Source organism: Meriones unguiculatus, chromosome X (genome assembly GCF_030254825.1).
Source record: "Meriones unguiculatus strain TT.TT164.6M chromosome X, Bangor_MerUng_6.1, whole genome shotgun sequence".
NCBI classification, from domain to species: domain Eukaryota; kingdom Metazoa; phylum Chordata; class Mammalia; order Rodentia; family Muridae; genus Meriones; species Meriones unguiculatus.
This window is the reverse complement of record NC_083369.1, coordinates 141,364,518-141,383,989: the sequence shown is the minus strand read 5'-3', so window position 1 is coordinate 141,383,989 and position 19,472 is coordinate 141,364,518. Positions and strand designations below refer to the sequence as shown.

General features: G+C 40.8%; 1 protein-coding gene across 1 annotated transcript; it reads left to right on the top strand.

Annotated features, from left to right (window-relative positions):
- Positions 1-769: 769 nt before the first annotated feature.
- Eif1ax (eukaryotic translation initiation factor 1A X-linked) lies at positions 770-18,887 on the top strand. Its single transcript, XM_021628265.2, has 7 exons — positions 770-1,016; positions 5,675-5,758; positions 6,568-6,671; positions 7,393-7,443; positions 10,707-10,788; positions 12,154-12,245; positions 15,222-18,887. The coding sequence occupies exons 1-7, from the start codon at positions 1,001-1,003 to the stop codon at positions 15,225-15,227; spliced, it is 435 nt and encodes a 144-aa protein (XP_021483940.1). The 5' UTR covers positions 770-1,000; the 3' UTR covers positions 15,228-18,887.
- The last annotated feature ends 585 nt before the right edge of the window (positions 18,888-19,472 follow it).

Sequence of the window (19,472 nt, the reverse complement as noted above, 5' to 3'; positions counted from 1 at the left end):
AGATATACCTTCCTCTGCCTCCTCAGTGCTGGGATTAAAGGCTTGTATCACCATACCCAGTTTAATGTCATTTTCCAAATCGTACTGGCTTGGTGTCATATCTAAGGATCTCATTTCTATATAATCACCTCTTTAAACACCTTATATCCAAATATAGTCCTATACAAAGGTTATATTCTGAGTTATAACTTCAGCATGAATTTGGGGAAGATTCAGTCCCGAACATCAGCTTTATCCATCCCTTCCTCTTTTCCTGTGTGTGCTGAGCAACCTACTATGTGCAGACATTCTGCTAGGTGCTATTAATAAACAATGGACCTGACTACGATGAGTTAGGGAAGACAGATTTTTTTTAAAGTACTGTGAAAATCTATTTAAGTTTGGAAAGGGATGGCAGGCAAGACTCTTCCCCTTCCCCTCAGACTTTCCAGCCTGCCAGGGCTGGTGAAAGGGCCACATTAAAACTCAGCTAACTATGAGGTTAATGAGTCAGCAGCTTGTCAGGCTGGCACTCACTTGGCTAGGAAGCAGCGGATGATGCCCAAGCCAGCAGCCAGCACTACCTCAATTTCCCCTCAACTCCTCCACTGTGATGCAAGGCCTCACCCACCCTTTCCGGACACTACTCCACCCACTGCGTGCCCTCCTGCGGCTGTGATCCCAAAAGGCTCCTCCCCGGGCCCCCACCACAAGCCTTCCCCTCGGCCACGCCTGCGCCTTAAAGCCGAGGGAAGGGCTGAGGGCGGGAGGCCGGCCCCGCGGGCGGGGGAGGAGGAGGGCGGGGAAAAGCACAGCCCGCTGCTGCGACGCCATTTGCCACTGCCGAGCGTGGGCACGGGCGACTCTGAAGCACTGGTGACCAACCTCTGCCGAGCACGCTTCTTGGTCTCCCGCACAGCCTTCCTCCCGCGTGCTTCTCAGCGTTGCCCGTCGGAGTCACCGCTGTCCCTGCCGCCATCCGGAGCACGGTCCCGTACCCCACCAGCTCGTCTTTGCCGCCATGCCCAAGAATAAAGGTAACGACGCCGGGACTGCGGCTTTGCTCCCACCCGGCGTCCCTGGCCCAGCTCGCGGCCTCGAGGTCAGCCCAGGCCGCAGTGACCTTCCTGCCATCTTTTCTCGCCTCTCCTCTGGCTTCATTTTCTGCGTCCCACTCGGGGTTCCACAGAGCCGCAGGGAAGTTACTCCTGGTTCCCAGTTTGATCACAGTGGGGTGGAGCCGACGCCATTTTTTTGTAGGGCTTCGTGTGTGAGAATGTGGGTTTGTGCCCCTGAATCGCGCAGACCCCGGCGCCAAGGGGAACCGTGGGAACACCTGCCTCGGGCTTCTTGGGCTTCTGGCACGTGGGGAGTTAAGCCCTGGAAACGAGTTAAAACTTGGGAAAAGGGTGATTCCCTGCTTGCTTTCGTGCCCATCTGGTACCTCCTCCGGAGGCTTCTTTATGGACACTTAGTTGATTCTGTTGCGGCTGCTCCGGAGTAGCCAGTGCCACTGCTTTGATGCATTTTTGAAGTTCATCCCTAAGAGAATCACTTTGCTGCATGGCTTTACGGGGCTTAACTTTTTTCCCTCAGAGCACTTGACCCATATTTAGCCAACTTTTCCACTTTTGCTTCAGATCTTGTATGTGTTGTTACGGAAAAAAAATCAAAACCTTTGAAGTTCCCTCCATTCTGGGAACAAATGTTCACAAATTATCAGGCATGAGAGGATGTTTAGCTTGCGATTTCCAAAATGAAGAGCCTAATAATACGAAGTAGCAGTACAATGTGCCTGAATTCATCCTCATTTTTATATATTTACAGTGTTTTGTAATGGTATTTGTTTTGGGGGCAGGGGGAGAATCAAACAATACTTCCCAGCACTCTATCCCTTTGCTCCGTCCCCAGGCTGACCTGAAACTCACTCTGTAGCCCATACTAACATTGAACTTGGGATTCTCCTGCTTCGGCTTCCTAGGTAGCTGGAATTACAGGCTTGCTGGATTCAATGTCCTCATAATTTCTCAAAAATTGTGCAAGTAAAGAAACAGCGAAAAGCTTGTGTTTCCTGCAGGGGAGGAACACATTACACACCCCTTAAGAATCTTCTTTGGGCCAGGTGGTAGCGGCATGCACTTTAATCGAAGCACTTGGGAGGCACAGGCAGATGGATCTCTTTGAATGTCAGGTCAGCCTGTTTTACAGAGTGAGTGCCAGGTCTGCACAGAGAAACCTCGTCTATAAAGTAAAATAAAAATGAAGTCGTCTTTGGGCAGAAGAGATGTATGTCTTCCTGGGTAAAAGAACCGAAGTTAGGTTCACACACCTACATAGGGGCCGCCCCTGGCCACCACCTCTAGGGGGTCCAATGCACCTGTCCCTCTCCACACTTGACTGCCACGCACACTTTGATAATTCATCCTTGGGACCTTTATGCCTACTTGTGTTCTTTTTTTTTTTTTTTTTTTTTGTGCTTGAAAGCTGGCTTCGGGGATGCTACTTAATTACTCTTTGTACCTGTCAACATTCACATTAGCCCTCTGAGTACTTGGTCACGGTTTTATGAACAAATTGATTTGACATAAGTAAGTCTTGTTATGTGGCACAGGCCGACGTTGAATTCAGCTCTCCCCACCTCACTGTGGGGCCTCAAAAATCAAGTTTTTACCAGTTTTTGCGCAAGGATTTTTACTGATTGTCTTCAAATAATAATAAGCATGATATGTTCAAAGTTTTTAAATTGCTGTCTATAGACTTCTTATCCTGAGGTGGCAACTGGATCACCTCAGTAGGTGAGGTGTCTTGTTCTCACCTTACCTAATTCTAGTGACTCCATTTCCACTTGCCTCGTTGTAAGCCATAAGAGGATGGGAATGGTGTCAGTCATAATCACATTGTCTCAGTAGCACTGAGCCTAAAAGATGCTCAATAAATATTTTTGGACTTACTCATCTCCCTCTGGTGACTCCACCCATAGGTGAATAGTAGCTTCCAGTTTGGTTCCAAGGAGACAGAACTTCTATACTAAATCACACCTAGTCACTAGCCTAGTATGTTTTAAGAAATATCCTACCTGGCCTTATTCCTCTGAAACACCTCTGTAGTTTAAAGAAAGAAATTTAGAATTGTGATTGAGCTGAAGAACTAATGGTTATTCTTTTTATTGTTTTGTCATGTACTCAGACTTGGTCTTGTTTCATTCTTCCTTTGTTTTGTTGTTTGTTTTTTGGTACAGGGTCTTACTCTGTAACTCTGGCTGTCCTGGAACTCACTCTGTAGACCAGGCTGGGCTTGAATTTACAGAGATGCACCTGCTTCTGCCTCTGGGATTAAAAGGTGTACTGGCCTTCCTAGTTTCAAAGGGGAATTTGAAGAGCATTTGATTTCATGGCAATAAAACAGAAAGAAAAAAAAAAAAAAGAATGATCCACTGTGAGTGCATGCCTGTAATGCCTGAAATTACAGGCAAGCACCACTATACCTATCTTTCTCCTTTCTTTTTATCACTGTGTAGTATTCTGTTGTATATATATACTTTAAGGTGTGTAGGGCTAGAGAGATGGTTAGACAGTACTGGGTGATCTTCAGAGGTGCTTGATTTGGTTCCCAGAACCCACATGACAGTTTACAGCTGTCTTTAACTCCATTTGTAGGGCATCCAACATCTTCTTCTAGTGCCTTCTAGCACCAGGAATGCTCAGGAGGGACAGACATACACGCACACCAAGCACCCATAAACATTAAGTAAATTTTAAAAGAATCTCTGGAGGCAATTAACACCTTGCTTTTAAACTTAAAGTATCCTGGTACACTTCACAAGATCAAGTTTAGATTCTTGAGGTCGCTATTCTTCTGCCATCATAAGATCACCGTTCCATTCTAGGAGCAATAGCATCATTCTCCTCCCCGCCCCGTGCTCTTTCTCACTGCTCTCCTTTCGTAGGGGGTCAGGTATGACTAGGGCAAAGTGTCTTTGTAAAGTTTCTCAGGATCCAGTATGGTGCCTCACACACTTGTACTCCCAGCAGTCAGGAGGCTGAGGCAGAGGGATTGCCCCAATTTCAAAGCTAGCCTGGACTATATTGTGAGACTCTGTCTCCAAAAGAAAATAGAAAAAAAGCCAAGGCCAATGTGGTTAAGATTGTGGCAACAGAATTCTCTGGAAATGATCCTTAATATGAGATCTCTGGTAGGACAGAGAAAGATGAGGGCTGATGGAATGTGGGGTCCCAAGCTCATTGACTGAAAGTTTGAGTTATTTAATCTCTGAACTTAAGTGAATAAATGACTTGATAGTCAATGTGATTGTGACAAGTAAATGGATAGTGCTCTCAAATAGTAGTTAAGAACATGCTCACTGCAGTCCTCTAACCACTCTTGGGTTTTTTTGAGATAGGGTTTCTCTGTGTATAGAAACTTTGGCTGTCCTGGAACTAACTCTGTAGATCAGGCTACCCTCAAACTCACAGAGATCCACCTGTCTCTGCCTCCTAAATGCTGGAATTAAAAGCATGCACCACTATGCCCAGTTTATCAAAGCCACTCTTTTTTTTATTTTAATTTTTTATATATTAATTGCAATTTATTTACTTTGAATCCCAACTGTAGCCCCCTCCCTCATTCCCTCCTAGTCCCTTTCCCTCCCTCATCTCCTCCCTGCCCCTCTCCAAGTCCACTGATAGGGGAGGTCCTCCTCTCCTTCCATATGACCCTAGCTTATCAGGTCTCATCAGGACTGGCTGCATTGTCCTCCTCTGTGGTCTAAGCAACTCTTAAGGTGAGGCCTCATGTCTATCAGTAGACTGCCAACACAAAAGGAACTCAGTGGCATTTTTGGAGGTTTTTTCCCCAAACATATATTGTCCTGTCAGACCTTCCTTTCGGTTGTTGTTTGTTCAAGACAGGGTTTTTCTGTATAGCCTTAGCTGTCATGGACTTGCCCTGTAGACCAGGCTAGCCTCTAACTCACAGTGATCTGCCTCTGCCTCCTGAGTACTGGCTAGGATTAAAGGCATGTGCCACCACTGCCCACCCTACCCCTCACTTTTAACCTTACTTAACAGCTCCTTTGCTTATGTATTATGGCTCTGGTTTTAGGGTTTTTTGGGATTCCTATGTGTATAAACATGTGTGTCTCTTTCTCTATGTACATTTGTTGTGCTTTTCTTGGTTTTGTCATATTCTTATTTGTTATCATGTCTTATTTTACTTTATTATTATTCCTTAGATACCTGTTTGATTTCTCTTGAGAGACAAAGTTTGAATCCATATGGGATGGGAGCTGGGGGGGTGCAGAATCAGAATATATGAAAAAGATATTTTCAATAAATGAAAAAAATAAGGATGTTACTTAAGATACAAAATCCCCAAAGGAAATTCCATGTGGAGTGGGGAGGATAACATGGTGACACCTTAACATTATTAACCAGATTAGATGAATTTTTAAATTTAATTAACTTGGTGTCTTTAATCCCAGCACTTGAGAGGCAGAGGCAGGCAAGGCTCTGTAAGTTCAAGGCTAAAACGGTTTACACAGTGAATTCCAGGACAGCCAGGGCTATGCAAAGATACCCTGTCTCAAAAAAAAAAAAAAGATGGTTTTCTAAGTCTGTTAAACAACGTTTGACATTGTTCCTTTTCATAGTGTTTTGCAGATAATTGATACCTTTTCTTTCTTCTAACAAACCACTAGGAAAAGGAGGTAAAAACAGACGTAGGGGAAAGAATGAGAATGAATCTGAAAAACGAGAGCTGGTATTCAAGGAAGATGGTCAAGGTAAGAAGTTGGATAAGTTGGGCTCTTGTTAGATTTTTTTTTTCTATTTGTTTTCCCGTGTTGGAGATCGGACATTTTCTAAGAGACTGCCTGTATTAGTGTTTTGAGTTTATTTGTACAGACATTTGGGTATTCTCTTTTTTTAAAAGATTCTGCTTAAGAATTTGGCATTTTAGGCCAGTCGTGGTAATGTACACCTTTATTTTCAACACCTGGGAGGCAGAGAGACAGGCAGGTAGATCTCTTGAGTTCCAGGTTAAGCAAGGCTATGTTGTGATTCCCCATCTGAAGAAAAAGAAAATAATTTGGCTTGTTATCCAAGTCAAAGAGGATTCTGGCTTTCTAAGAATAATTACTGTTATCCTAATGTAGCAAGGGTCTCCCTAACTTTTAAGGTACTTGTATTGAAATCTCTATGAGATTTCTATAAAGATTCAAAGAGGGAGAAATAAGGCGACGAAACAGGTAAAGATCTGAATGTGAGATTTCTGAGGTATAGTGTACATACTGGGACTTTGTACCTTTGATCTCTAGAAGGTCTGTATTCACAAGGACAGTAGTCAGTCTGTCTCCTTACTCAAAACAAGTAGATAATTAAAGCTTCTAATAACAGACCCAGGTTGTTACATTACAAAGTCTTATTTCTGGTTCAACCATTAACTTAACCTGTTTATTTCATATCTGCCCTATGTATATTTGTTTCTTACAATTGCAACCATATGTTATTGTTGATCTTCAGTGGACTTTTATAAATTTGCACTTATTAAAAAAAAAAGTAAGCAAACTTTCTTACCTCACCATCCATTTAGAATATGCTCAGGTAATCAAAATGTTGGGGAATGGACGATTAGAAGCAATGTGTTTTGATGGTGTGAAGAGGCTATGCCACATCAGAGGAAAACTGAGAAAAAAGGTAAGTGTGTGGACGTTTTAGGCTAATGTAAGTGTTAAGGAGGGTAGAGGAAATGCCTCTACAGCAGTGTATGTCTGTGTGTCTTTGCCTGTGTGTTTTTGTGTGTTGCTGGGAAGCTACCCCAGGGCCTCTTCTCTACCACTGAGTTACGTGCTCAGCCTCCGTCTGCTACAGTTTTTACGGACCCAAAGATAAGCCCAGTGTAAGATCATAGAAGTAATTTTACAGATTGCAGTATTTGAAGAATCACTTGCCTCGCCTATGTTGTATCCCAGCCCAGAAAGGTTTACCTTGAATCTGAATTATTAAGAAATATTTGGCCAACAAATCTAATTTGGTGAACATTTTAAAAAGCAGATAGCTATCTTTAAAAATGTTGATGTGATGTAAGAGGAAAAAGGATGGAGAACTATTCCCGTTTTAAGGAGTCCGTTTAAAGAGGCCTGGCAAATGGGTCCAGGAAGTCCCAGCACTGAGTGAGAGTGGGGTGCGTGGTGAGGGTACCTTTTATTTTGATGCTATCAGTCCTTCACAAGGAAAAGGGTCATGAAAGCCATACACATCTGTGTGAGTAGACAAAAAGACTTAAAAGACCACTTTTTTTTTTCATAGTAGATAACCAGGTAGCTTGTGAGTTCATCTATTTCGAAGTGTGTCATCTCTGGGACTTCTTGACTCCACCTTATTTAAAATATACTATGCAGTGACTTTTCTTTTGTAGGTTTGGATAAATACCTCAGACATCATATTGGTGGGACTCCGAGACTACCAGGTAAGAAATTACTTTTAAATCTCTTGTTGGCTTGCCTGAACTTGATGAAGATCCCAATGTTTTAGGCATTATGCTGGTGTCCCTGGTTCTTATGGTTCCCAAATGCCAGTCTAAGGAGTCAGGTGTTGAGTTTTTCTAAAGCAAAATGGTCTGTCTTTACTTTTTGCAGTTCCCCCCTTTAGAATGAATGATATTAGTATGTAGTGGTTTTGTCCATTTTTTTTTTTCAGTTGTCCTCTAATTTTTCTTTTTTACTTTATAAATCTTTTAAAAAATCTAGGAACCATTATTATAGAATTTTACAGCTGAATGAATCAATTCCACAAATGGCGTATAGCCTGGTATATCATTTTCTAATCACTATGACACAAGCAAAGGAAGGAAGGGTTTATTTTGAATTAGTTTGGATAGCAGTCTATTATCATGGACAGAACAGCACGAACCTGAGGCAGCCAATCAGTCTCCCCTTTGTGTTGAGACTGGGTTATTGAGGATGACTCTGAGTTTCCTAATCTTTCTGCCGCACCTACCCCCATCCGAAATGCTGGCATTACAACCACTCTGACTGGCCCCCTTTTTAATACATTTTTTTTTGTTTGACTTTAATCATACTTAGTTTTTGCTAGTGTTTTACTTTTGTGTTCCAGATTAAAGAGTTACCATCTTTGTTTCAATCCCAAGGGTTCTCTGTGGATGATTTGGCACTCTAGAAGGGCATAGTTGGTACTTGGGAACTACTCTGTGTACCATAAATAACTTGGGTGAGGGTCTCAGAGTTGGTGGTGTGAAACGCCCTCTAATGTACAGCATCCCACAACAAAGAATATTTGGCTCAGAATTATTATTCGTGCTTTGGTTGAGAAAAGCTGCTCCAAATTCATAAACCATTTATTCTTTTTCATCTTAACAGTAACCTTAGAAGAAGGAAGATTAATTCCTTGTTAGAAAAGACACCAAAATTCACATAGGTGCAATACTGACTCTAATATCCCATGATCCTTTCTCTGGCCTCTACCACTTAAGAGGGTGGTCCAGAAAGATTTTGGCATTACAGATTTTTGGGCGCTGGGAAGAAGTGCAAGTTCTTGGGGCTGGAGAGATGGCTTAACAGTTAAGAGTACTTACTCTTACAGAGGGTCTGGGTTTGATTTTCACCAATAGTAGCACATCAATAGCTCCAGTTCTGGAGGATATAATGCCACCTTCTGACCTCTGTGGGCACCAGATACACATGTGGTGGGCATCCATATATCCAGGCAATACATTCATACTCAAATAAATCTAAAAAGTAAATTTAAGAAAAAAAAAAAAACTCAGGTTTTTGCTATCTGCCCCCTCTTTCAGTATACTTTTCACAATTTCAAAAGTGCTAGTTTACATGACAACACCCTTGAATTTGAAGTAGCCATTTTACTCCCTTTAAGAGAAAGTTGACTCAAACAGGGAAATGTAAACATTTTAAGGTATTGTGTTGTTGTTGTTGTTGTTGTTGTTGTTTTCAATTTATTGTATATACAATATTCTGTCTGCTGTATACCTGCACACCAGAAAAGGGCACCAGATCTCACTATAGATGGTCATGATCCACCATGTGGTTGCTGGGAATTGAACTCAGGACCTTTGGAAAAACAGCCAGTGCTCTTAACCTCTGAGCCATCTCTCCAGCCAGCATTGTGTTTTTTAAAGACAGCACAGAAGAATTAAGATATTTTTTTAAACATTTACAAAGACAAATTGGGTGGCAGTAAGGTAGCTACAAAGGCCTGTGTTTAGATCCCTAGAACTCACACAAGGGTGGTAGGAAAGGATCAATTCTACAAAGTTGCCCTCTGACCTCCTCAGGCTCCCAAAGCCCACACACAAGATAATAGTTTTTTAAGAAATACATAAATTCGTGGTGCTAATTGGTACCTAGTATTAGTTTTCTTATCGTTGTGAATAGCTACCTAAAAAGGCAATGTAAAGAAGGGTTTATTTTGGCTCACAGTTTAAGGGTACGTTCTATCATCGTGGAGAAATGACAGCAAGAGCTGGTCTCGCTGCATGTAAAGTCGAGAAGAACAGAGATCGATGAATGCTAGTATTCATCTTTCTGGGTTTTTTTATTACATTTTGATTTTTTATATTAATTACAGTTTATTCACTTTGTATCCCAGCCTTAGCCCCTCCGTCATTCCCTCTCAATCCCACCGGCCACCGTCCCTCCCTCATCTCTTCCCATGTCCCTCCACAAGTCCACTGATAAGAGGAGGTCCTCCTCCCCTTCCATCTGACCCTAGCTTATCAGGTCTCCTCAGGACTGGCTGCATTGTCCTCCTTTGTAGACTGACAAAGCTGCTCCTCCCTCAGGGGAAGGCATCTTTCTGTTTTTTTTATTCAGTCCAGCACCTTAGCCCGAGGAATAGTATTGCTTGAATTTAGGGTGGACCTTTCTACCATAATAAACCTAATCTACAAACTCACTGACAGATAGACCTAAAGATTTATTCTTGTTGTGATTCAAAATCCTCGCAAATTGATGAGTTTAATAATTATAGTTGGCCTAAGATATATAAATTTCTTTAGATCAGGTCTGGAGACATGGCTCAGCAATGAATGCTTGCTGCTCTTGCAAAGGACCAGTTTGGTTCCTAGCAGTCAAACCAGGTGACTCCCATCCACCTGTATGTAACTGCAGTTCCAGGGCATGTGATGTTCTTTTCTAGCTTCCACGTGTACTCACATACTTGTGAGTATATGCACATATACATTTTTTAAATTCCCTAGGTTATGATACCAAGGCCTAGTTTTTGACTGTTTGATATCTCTGTACATTGTCCCAGGGGGTATTTGTGCTTTTAATTAATGCATAATTGGAAGTAATATAAAAGATCCAATCTGTGTAGTTCTGTTTTATCTTTCCTGGCCTGTCCCCTCCACCACCACCACTGCCCCCGAAACAAGGTTTCTCTGTGTAGCCCTGGCTGGCCTGGACTCCTTTGTAGACCAGGCTGGCCTGTAACTCACAGAGGTCTGCCTGCCTCTCCCTTTCTGAGTAATGGGATTATAGGTGTGCACCACCGCACCCAGCTCTTTCCTGAATTTTTAAGCATTGCTCAGTTGTGTTTATAAAACTTCTCAGTTAAACCTAAGGAAGGAGAGAAGGACTTTATAGCAAAACATTGAGATTTGATTTTTTTTTCACTTTAATTTGAAAATAACTTTTGACATCACAGAATAGTGTGATATAATCAGATCTGGAAATGACTTGTTTTTGTTTTAAGGATAACAAAGCGGATGTCATTTTAAAATACAACGCAGATGAAGCTAGAAGTCTCAAGGCGTATGGCGAGCTTCCAGAACATGGTAATGACTAAATCATTAACTTGTCCTATGGTGTTTAGGTTGTCTGCTGGTGTTTAGGCAATGAATGAAATTTTGTACATTTTTACAGATGCTCCTATTTCTTTTTGTGCTTACATGATTAGAGTTAAGGATACCTGCTTATACTTCCATACTCGATACCATGGGGAACAAATTACTAAAATTCTCTTTCTGAATAAGGGTGTATTTAGCTGGGTGTGGTGACGCACACCTGTAGTCCCAGCACTCAAGGAGGCAGAGGCAGGTGAATGTATGTGAGTTCGAGGCCAGCCTGGTCTCCAAAGTGAGTCCAGGACCACCAAAGCTACACAAAGAAACCTTATCTCAAAAAAATTATTTTAAAGTATATTTAATGAGAAATTACAGTGTCAGTCAAAGGAATGATTTCTTGTGGCATTTTAAGACTCCTTCAAGAAAGGTTGGTGGTGCAGTACAGAGCAGTAGTAGCCACCTTTGTACGCATAAGACCTAGCTTTAATCACTAACACTACTGGAAAACACTCTTTCAGGAGTGTCCTTGTTTGTTTGGAAATGAAAGGGGGAGTGATTAAGTCATATGGGTTTTCAGTGAATCTTACTTTTTAATCTATTGCATCCGTATGCATTGCTGTAGGATTTTTTAAATTAATATTCTTTGTTTTCAGCCTCAAAATACAAGCCTCTTATGACCCTAGCAAAAGGAAAATATACTTTATACACTGTTTTGTAAGTCTGTATTTTGCCTCCACTGTGTTTTCTCACGAAAACATGGCTTTTGTAAGCAGTAAAACCCTAGTGAGAATTATAAACTTGTCATTCTGATCTAGGGAAGAGTAAGGTGTTTGGGGATAGGACAGAGTACCATACCTGATTCCCTTTCATTCCTAAGATAAAAGCATGAGTTTCCCAGATGTTTTTTCCTAATTAATAATTGGTGATAATCAATTCTTAGAGGTAATTAGTTGTTCTTTTCTTCTTCTTAGTTTTTGGTTTTTGGTTGGTTGGTTGGTTTGATTGTGTCTGTATGGTTCAGTTTGATCAGGAGTTAAGTTTTCTGGACATGTGAAACTATTCCTAATACTAAGGCCAGTACTGACTCCTTAATTTTTCTTCCTTCTAAAGTTTTATTTTTTGTTTTGTTTTTAAAATAGGAAATAAAGTTGTTAGTATATACACAAACTTTTGAAGAATACCTGAAGGATGTAATTGCTTCAGAGATATCTTGCCTTGCTCAATAGCTCTTGTCAACAAAAGAAACTTAAAATAATCTCAATGTTTTAATATTTTGTTCTATATAGCAAAATCAGTAGAAAATTGGAAGTCAACATTTTTATTAAAATTAGTTGTTTGTGTGTGTGTGTGTTTTAGCTAAAATCAATGAAACTGATACATTTGGTCCTGGAGATGATGATGAAATTCAGTTTGATGACATTGGGGATGATGATGAAGACATAGATGATGTAAGTAGAAACAGCCTTTTTTTTTTCCTGGTTTCTGATCAAGAGTTACATACAAAGATAGATAGAAATGTGTGTGTGTGTGTTTGTGTGTGTGTGTGTGTGTGTATACATACACTCATTTAAATATATATGTGGGAGGAAAATTAAAGTAAAGGCACTGTTCATATAGAGGAAGAAGATCAAGGTGGAGAGATAAGGATAGTAGGTGAATATTGGATACAGATGAAATGTTTGTTCATGTATGAAATGTTGCAATGAAAACCATTATTTAGCACAATGAGAAGTGTAATTTGAGACTTAGCCACTGGTTAAATCATAAGAATTATTTAGAGGTCAAACTGTTAGCAAGGTGTGGTAGCATATACCTGTAATCCTGGTAATTGGGAGACTGAAGCCAGGTCAGTGCTGCAAGTTTGAGGTCGGCCTGGCTTGCAAAGCAAATACCAGGCCAGCCAGAGCTACATAGCAATACCTTGCACCACACCTAGCTTTGAACATGGTACTACCCTAACAAAAACATTTCAGGAGCTGGAGAAAATGTTTCATCAGTTAACACACTTGAGGTAACTCACCGCTGCCTGTCATGCCAGTTCCAGAGGCTCTGTAGCCTTTTTCTAACCTCTGCTCATAGACACAAATAAATATGTGTGGGTGAGGGCCTCAGAAGCCCTGGAACTGGAGTTGCAGACAGGTGTGAGCTGCCACGCGGGTGCTGGAATTAAGCCCTGGTCATCCGAAAAAGCACCCAGGGCTCTTAATTGATGAGCCATCTCTCCAGCCTCTCTAAATACCTTTAGGAAAACATTTGAGGGCTGCAGAGATGACTAGCTTAGTGGTTTAGGGCAGTGTACTTCTAGAGGACCCAGGTTCAAGTCCCAGCACCCATCTATCCCTGCAGTTCCGGGGGACTTCATACCTCCTTCTGGCCTCCAAGGGCACTAGGCACACATGTGGTATGCACATAGAACATTTTAGAAACCATACTCTACAATAAAAAGTGATTTAGAAAAAAAACATTTTTAACGTAGCTTTCTTTGGAGGTCAGTGGGAGAGGGGGGAGTGGAACTTGTGGTGTTTGTTTTCTGTTTCTTTTTCTTACCATGTGACTGGCTGGCTGCAAAGTTCCAGGGTCATTCCTCCCCCAAATGCTGAGATTAAAGACGCACACTACCACTCCCAGCCAAACATTCTTCAACTAAATTGTTACTTGTATTTTGGCAGTAGAATGAATATTCAGTAACTCTATGTTGTGGGTTAGATGTTAATCCAAAAAGGTGATGCTTATACTAAAGTAAGACTCTTAAGGCAATCACAAAATCTTGGGCAAAGGCCGGAACTCAAAGGTAGAGTACTTCCCAAGCATATACAAGGCCCCGAGTAATTACCTAATAATTCAGAAAAAGAGGAGGAGCAGGAAAGGAAAGGAAAGAAAACAAACGGGGCTGAGGAGGAGAGGATGATGCTGGATTGATGTTCCTTATTTTATTATATTTTATTTCATTTTTTTATTTGTTTGGTTTTTTATTTCCTTTTATTTTACTTACATGTAGTGTGTGTGTGAGTTGGGTACCCTGTGCATATTGGAGATGTGCGCATGGAGATTTGCCTCTGGAGCTGGAGTTAAAAGCTCTTGTGCTCCACCCGGTGGGTGCCAGTAACAAAACTGTGGGAGCAGTCAGTGGTTTAAACCAGCAAACCATCTCTATCTACGCCCAGGATTTACCATGTTTGAAACATTCGTTTCGTGTGTACGTATGGGTGGACAAGTATACTCATGCTAGCATGCATACATACACAGTCCTTGTGGCTTCCAGAGAGCCTCAGGCTTGGCTACAAGCACCTTTGCCTTCTGAGCCATCTCCGTGGCTCAAGAACCGTGTTGTGTCCGTTTTTGGTTTGGTTTTGGTTTTGTTTTCGCTGGTTTTTGTTTGGTTGTTTTGTTTTGTTTTAAGAGTTTATGATATCACCTGAGAACTCTGATTTTTCTCTTGGAGACATTTATCCAGCTGTTTTGTAGGAGTTTAAAGGTATTCTGTCAGTATTCCCTGTAACCAAATTGAAAGAAAAAGATTAAGACATACTTTTTGGTTTTGGTTTTGGTTTTTGGTTTTTGGTTTTTGGTTTTTGGTTTTTGGTTTTTTTTTCAAGACAGGGTTTCTCTGTGTAGCCTTGGCTGTCCTGGACTCACTTTGTAGACCAGGCTGCCCTCAAACTCACAGATATCTACCTGCCTATGCCTCTGCCTCCCTGAGTGCTGGCATTAACTAATTATTAAAAGAGATCATGTTCCTGCTTGTCTACTCCTACTCCCAAAATACAAAATCTAAAAGCAGGGCTAGAGAGATGGCTTAACAGTTAATGAAGTTTGCTGCTTCCATCCTTTGCTCTGCTTATTTGAGTTATTTTACCGCTTAAATAAAAAAGAAATGTTTCATTTATTTGAGTGTGCATGTGTGTGTTGCACACGTGCAAGCGGGTGCCAGTGGAAGCCAGAAGAGGGTGTCAGATTCCCTGGAGCTGGAGGTACAGGCAGTTGTAAACTGTCTCCTGTGGGTGTAAGAAACCAAACCAGGGTCCTCTGCGTGAGCGGTAAGCATTCTCAAGAAAAGAATTCTTCAGTCATAACAAGCTAGGAATGAGGGAAATGTCACAGATTATGCAGGAAAGCAAATCAACTCAGACTGAAGGGAAAATGCCACACGTAACCTTTTCTCGATTGCAACTCACTCCTAGAAACTCCATCTCTATAATGTTTTGCATGGCGTTGGTTGGTTTTCTACAGATTATGTGTATTGGTTGGTGGGTGGGTGGGTAGGTGCCCACTAAGGCCAGCAGATGGTGTTGGAGTCCCTGAGGTCCTCCTCCTCCAAGCAAGCTCCCCTAGCACCGGACCCACGCTATCACACATGAATGTGCACACACATGAAGGATCTTTTTAGAATTTTCCCTTTGACTTAATGTTCTTTTCTCTTTCAGATCTAAAACGAACCCAACGTTTTACATTCCAGTCTTTCTGCAGATTGTCTTGCAAGTTTGGAATCTGGCATTAGATCTGGAGAGAAAGTTTTTACTATCTCGACTTTAATTTTTTTTTGAGGCAGACTCAATTTGATACTAAGGTCTTTCAAAACTGCTAGTATTGTAACTGATATGGTAAGCCCATTTGGTTCATTTGATTTAATGGTACTCTAGTAGACCATGTAAGAAAAAAAAAATAACGTTTACTGCCTTTCCTACTTTGATCCCTTCCACTAAGTGAGTGAATAAAACTGTTTGCCTTTTTCTCAAATTACGATTAAGCCCTACTTTTGCATAACTGTTGTCTGTACAGTCTTTGTGTATATTCCAGTTGCCCAGAGATTTTGATACAAATGGAGGCGGAAATATGTGTTTTTGTTTTGTTATATCTTGAGACAGAGTCTAACTTTGTATCTGAGGCTAGCTTGGCAGTTCAGTGTACTCGTAGTGGACCTCCGACTGGCTATGATCCCACTTTCTTAGCCTCCTGAGTGCTGCGATCATATGTATGTACAACCACACATGGCAGAAATCTATTTAAAGGCAAAAATGATAGGGTCTGCCTTAAGTATGTAGCTATTTTTATACTAGTTTTGATACCACGTAAGTTCTTTTCATGATTTTATTTTGTAGTCATCAGCTTACTGGGGTAGGAAAGGCATTTGCCAAATTGGTTTTGTTTTTTTTTTTTTTTGTTTTGTTTTGTTTTTTGTTTGTTTGTTTGTTTGTTTGGGCGACACTGAGACAGGGTTTCTCTGTGTGGCCCTGGGTAGAAGTCACTCTGTAGACCAGGATGCCCTCGAACTCAGAGATCTACCTGCCTCTGCCTCCTGAGCTCTGGGATTAAAGGTAAACAGCAGCACCACCACCACCTTGCTCAAAAATGTTTTTAGAAACTACTTTTAATGCCAATTTTGAATTAAAGTCGGTAGTTACAGAAATCGAACACTAGGTGGTGCTCAGTTGTCTTAACACAGGAAATAATTATTCAGGTGGTCTCTTTTCTCAAGTAGTGTGAACAGGAAATTTCCCAAACAAGGAAAAGCTTGTTTTCATCATGTGTGTAAAATATTTTTACCCAACGGAAAGATTGTTTTGGAGTATTTCTTTTGTCAGAAGTCTTATTCACATGAGCTACAATTTTGAGTGCTTTATAAATACATAAAATATAAGCAAATAAAGATTGAAGTGAATATTACATAGCAAAAATATAAATTAATGCCTTGTCAGGCTCTTCCTAAACTGAGGGGCAAATAAGGAAATAACAAACTTAAGCCTGATATAATGGCATGACAGTAACCCTGCACTTACAAGGTCCAGGCAGGAGAGTTGGGAGTTCAAGGCCAGCCTGGGATATGGGTAGGTACATGTTTTTAGGAACTGGTTTTTAATGCCAAGTTTGAATTAAGGTCTCAAAATAACAAACTTAGTGAAAAGATGCTTTCTTATTTCTGACTTTACATTATGGACAAATTCACTACATAGACAGTATGGAGAGGGTCCAGGGGGAAGCCCATTTTCTTTCTACTGGGAAGTTAGGTTTGCTCATGTTTAGGAGTTATTTCAGTTAGACTTGAGCTAGTCAGAATTCACTAGCCACACTGAAACCATGCCAGTTTAAAACTAAGGTCCACCAGGCAGCTTGTGGGCCTTGTACTCTACTAGAATCGAAAACTGTTCTTTTGCGAAAAGTAGTACACAAAGGAATGCACCTTCCCTTGGTGTCTAAAATAAGATCTTCTCCAATCCTTTGCTAACTATGACTTGATCTCCTAGGGTTGTACACTCTGCTTCAGAATCCGGGGTCCCATAAAAACACAGAAAATGCAGTGATGTGATTTCTGTCTTTCTGATTCTGTGAAGTTCCTTGGTGTTTATCTAAGCAGAGCACATCTGAGAACAAGGCTGAAACTAGCCCTGAGGCATTTGCTGAACACTTGTCTTCCTCAGTAATTAGACCTATGTACCTTAAAAGTGTTTCACCAGCTGGATATCGCATACACTGTGATCCCTGCACAGGATTTGTCATTGAATAGTAGCCAGGGATATATAAGACTCTGTCTCAAAAATAACCAATGAAAGAACAATTTTTGCTAAGTTTGCAGTGTATATGCATGTGCATTATTTTATGAGCAGTGTTTTAACTCTACATAGGTGATGCAAGCTCAGAAGTTGATTTTCTACTTCCTATAACAGGATTTGAAGGGTTTTTTTTTTTTAAGATTTATTTATTTTATGAGTGTTCTATCTGCATTTACACCTGCCAGAAGAGGGAATCAGTTCACATTATAGATGGTTATGAGCCACCATGTGGTTGCTGGGAATTGAACTCATGACCTTTGGAAGAGCAGACAGTGCTCTTAACCACTGAGCCATCTCTCCAGCCCCGATTTGAAGGGTTTTTAGAAATTACACATGACCCCATTTCCTATACCTTTTGGTGGTTTTTTTTTTTGTTTGTTTGTTTGTTTGTTTGTTTTCTTTTTCTTTTTTTCTTGCCCTGAATAGTAGCAGCATTATTGAGTGCTCTTGCATCCTGGAAGATATGGAGTCATATTGATTTTAAATAGTTGAATGCAGTATGCAAATGCTACCTGGAAGTTCTTTGACATGTATTTGGTGTGGAAATTTTATTGTTTCACTGATTTGATTTAACTTCAAATAAGGAGTGGAAATGGTCTTTAAGGAAATTGTTTTCTTTACAACTCTATATAAGTTCCCAGGAAGAAAAATGAAATGTTTGAAATCTACGACTAATGGTTTTTCTTTTTTTTTGTTATTGTTGTTCATTTTGTGGAGGGGGGGAGATGTTTCATGTTTGTATTTTTGAGACAGGATCATATGTATCCTGGGCTGGCTTTGAAACACCAACAGCTGAGACCAGCTTCAGACTTCTGACCCTCTGCCTTTACCTCCCAAATGCTGGAGTTAAAAGTGTGTACAAGCACACCTATGTAGAATAATACCTCTTCCTGCTACGATGCTGGAACAAGTTAGTGCTAAGCAATTCGACAGGCTCACGGTCTGATCCCCAACACCAATAAACAAACAGTCTGATAGGATTGTGTTTTTCATGTCGTCTATTCCAGTTAGAGCATGAACATGCTGTGTTGCTAAAGTGACTACGTAACCACACCAAGTGTCAGTGTAAAAAGACTTGCCAGGATTTAGTCGTTTGCCTGTGGAGTCTTCTTTCTTAACCATCTAACTTTGAGGGAGCCACTTTTAGGAGACTACAAAGTCTTCATGAGAGGAGTTTTTAGATTCTATTGGAAGATGGCCATTGTTCTACTCATCCCATGTATGGAATTATGGCTATAAGTTGTCGCTTAAAAATTTCTGTGACTTGTAATGTTATATAATCTCGATTATCTTAGTACACTTTAAATTGCCATGTTGAACAACATCTTTAATAGATAGAAATTGTCAGTGTTGACTGCAAAGTAACTGAATAATCAAATAGGTAAACGCATGTTTTAAATAGCTAGACTTCTACTCAATTTGTATTCTGTACAGATTTAATGATGTCCACTATAAACTGTGGCTTTACAGGCAAAATATCAAAATGAAGAGTTCTGTTTGTTAACCTGCCTTTCAAAAAGATTAAAAGCATTTATATCAGTGTGTGATGTTCATCCTGCTCCGTAATGCTGAGTTTTATGTATATACTGGTAGGACTCCTATGGACTTTCACACACTACCTTGATACTCGCATTTTACCTTAAACCATCATTTCCCATCCTTGCTCAGAAAAGAACAAAACCTGAAGTAAATTGTATTACAAAGTGTTAAGTAGACACTAGACTGGGCAATTGAGAGACTGTAGTGGGCGTCTACCAGGTTCTTGAGAGACAGTGTGCTAAGGAATAGAAAAGGAAGAACATGAGCCGGGGGCTCAGTGGTCCTGTCCCCCAGCCCCTAGCCAGCTCTCCAGCAACTGTCCACCACTACCTTTCCAGCTTGTCTCAACTTCACAAGCCCGGCTTGGAATATAGGGATGATAATATCACCTGCTCTAGGATTATTGGAAGGGTCATTACGGAGACATTTGCATGTATAACACGTTTTCACCTGGAATCCTGGAGAGTGTAAAAAGGTGCATGTCTCCCGTGTTCACTATGTAGCATATCTTTTGCAGTCTTTATTCCTATGATCGAAGGAACGTGTACATTACGTATTTGTATTATGTGCACACTACAGTTGCTACCA

Excerpts from the sequence above, each read along its gene's own strand:
- Eif1ax (XM_021628265.2), top strand. Across the intron at positions 5,759-6,567 it reads ATTCAAGGAAGATGGTCAAG|AATATGCTCAGGTAATCAAA; the intron begins GTAAGAAGTTGG and ends CCATCCATTTAG. Across the intron at positions 6,672-7,392 it reads GAGGAAAACTGAGAAAAAAG|GTTTGGATAAATACCTCAGA; the intron begins GTAAGTGTGTGG and ends TTTCTTTTGTAG.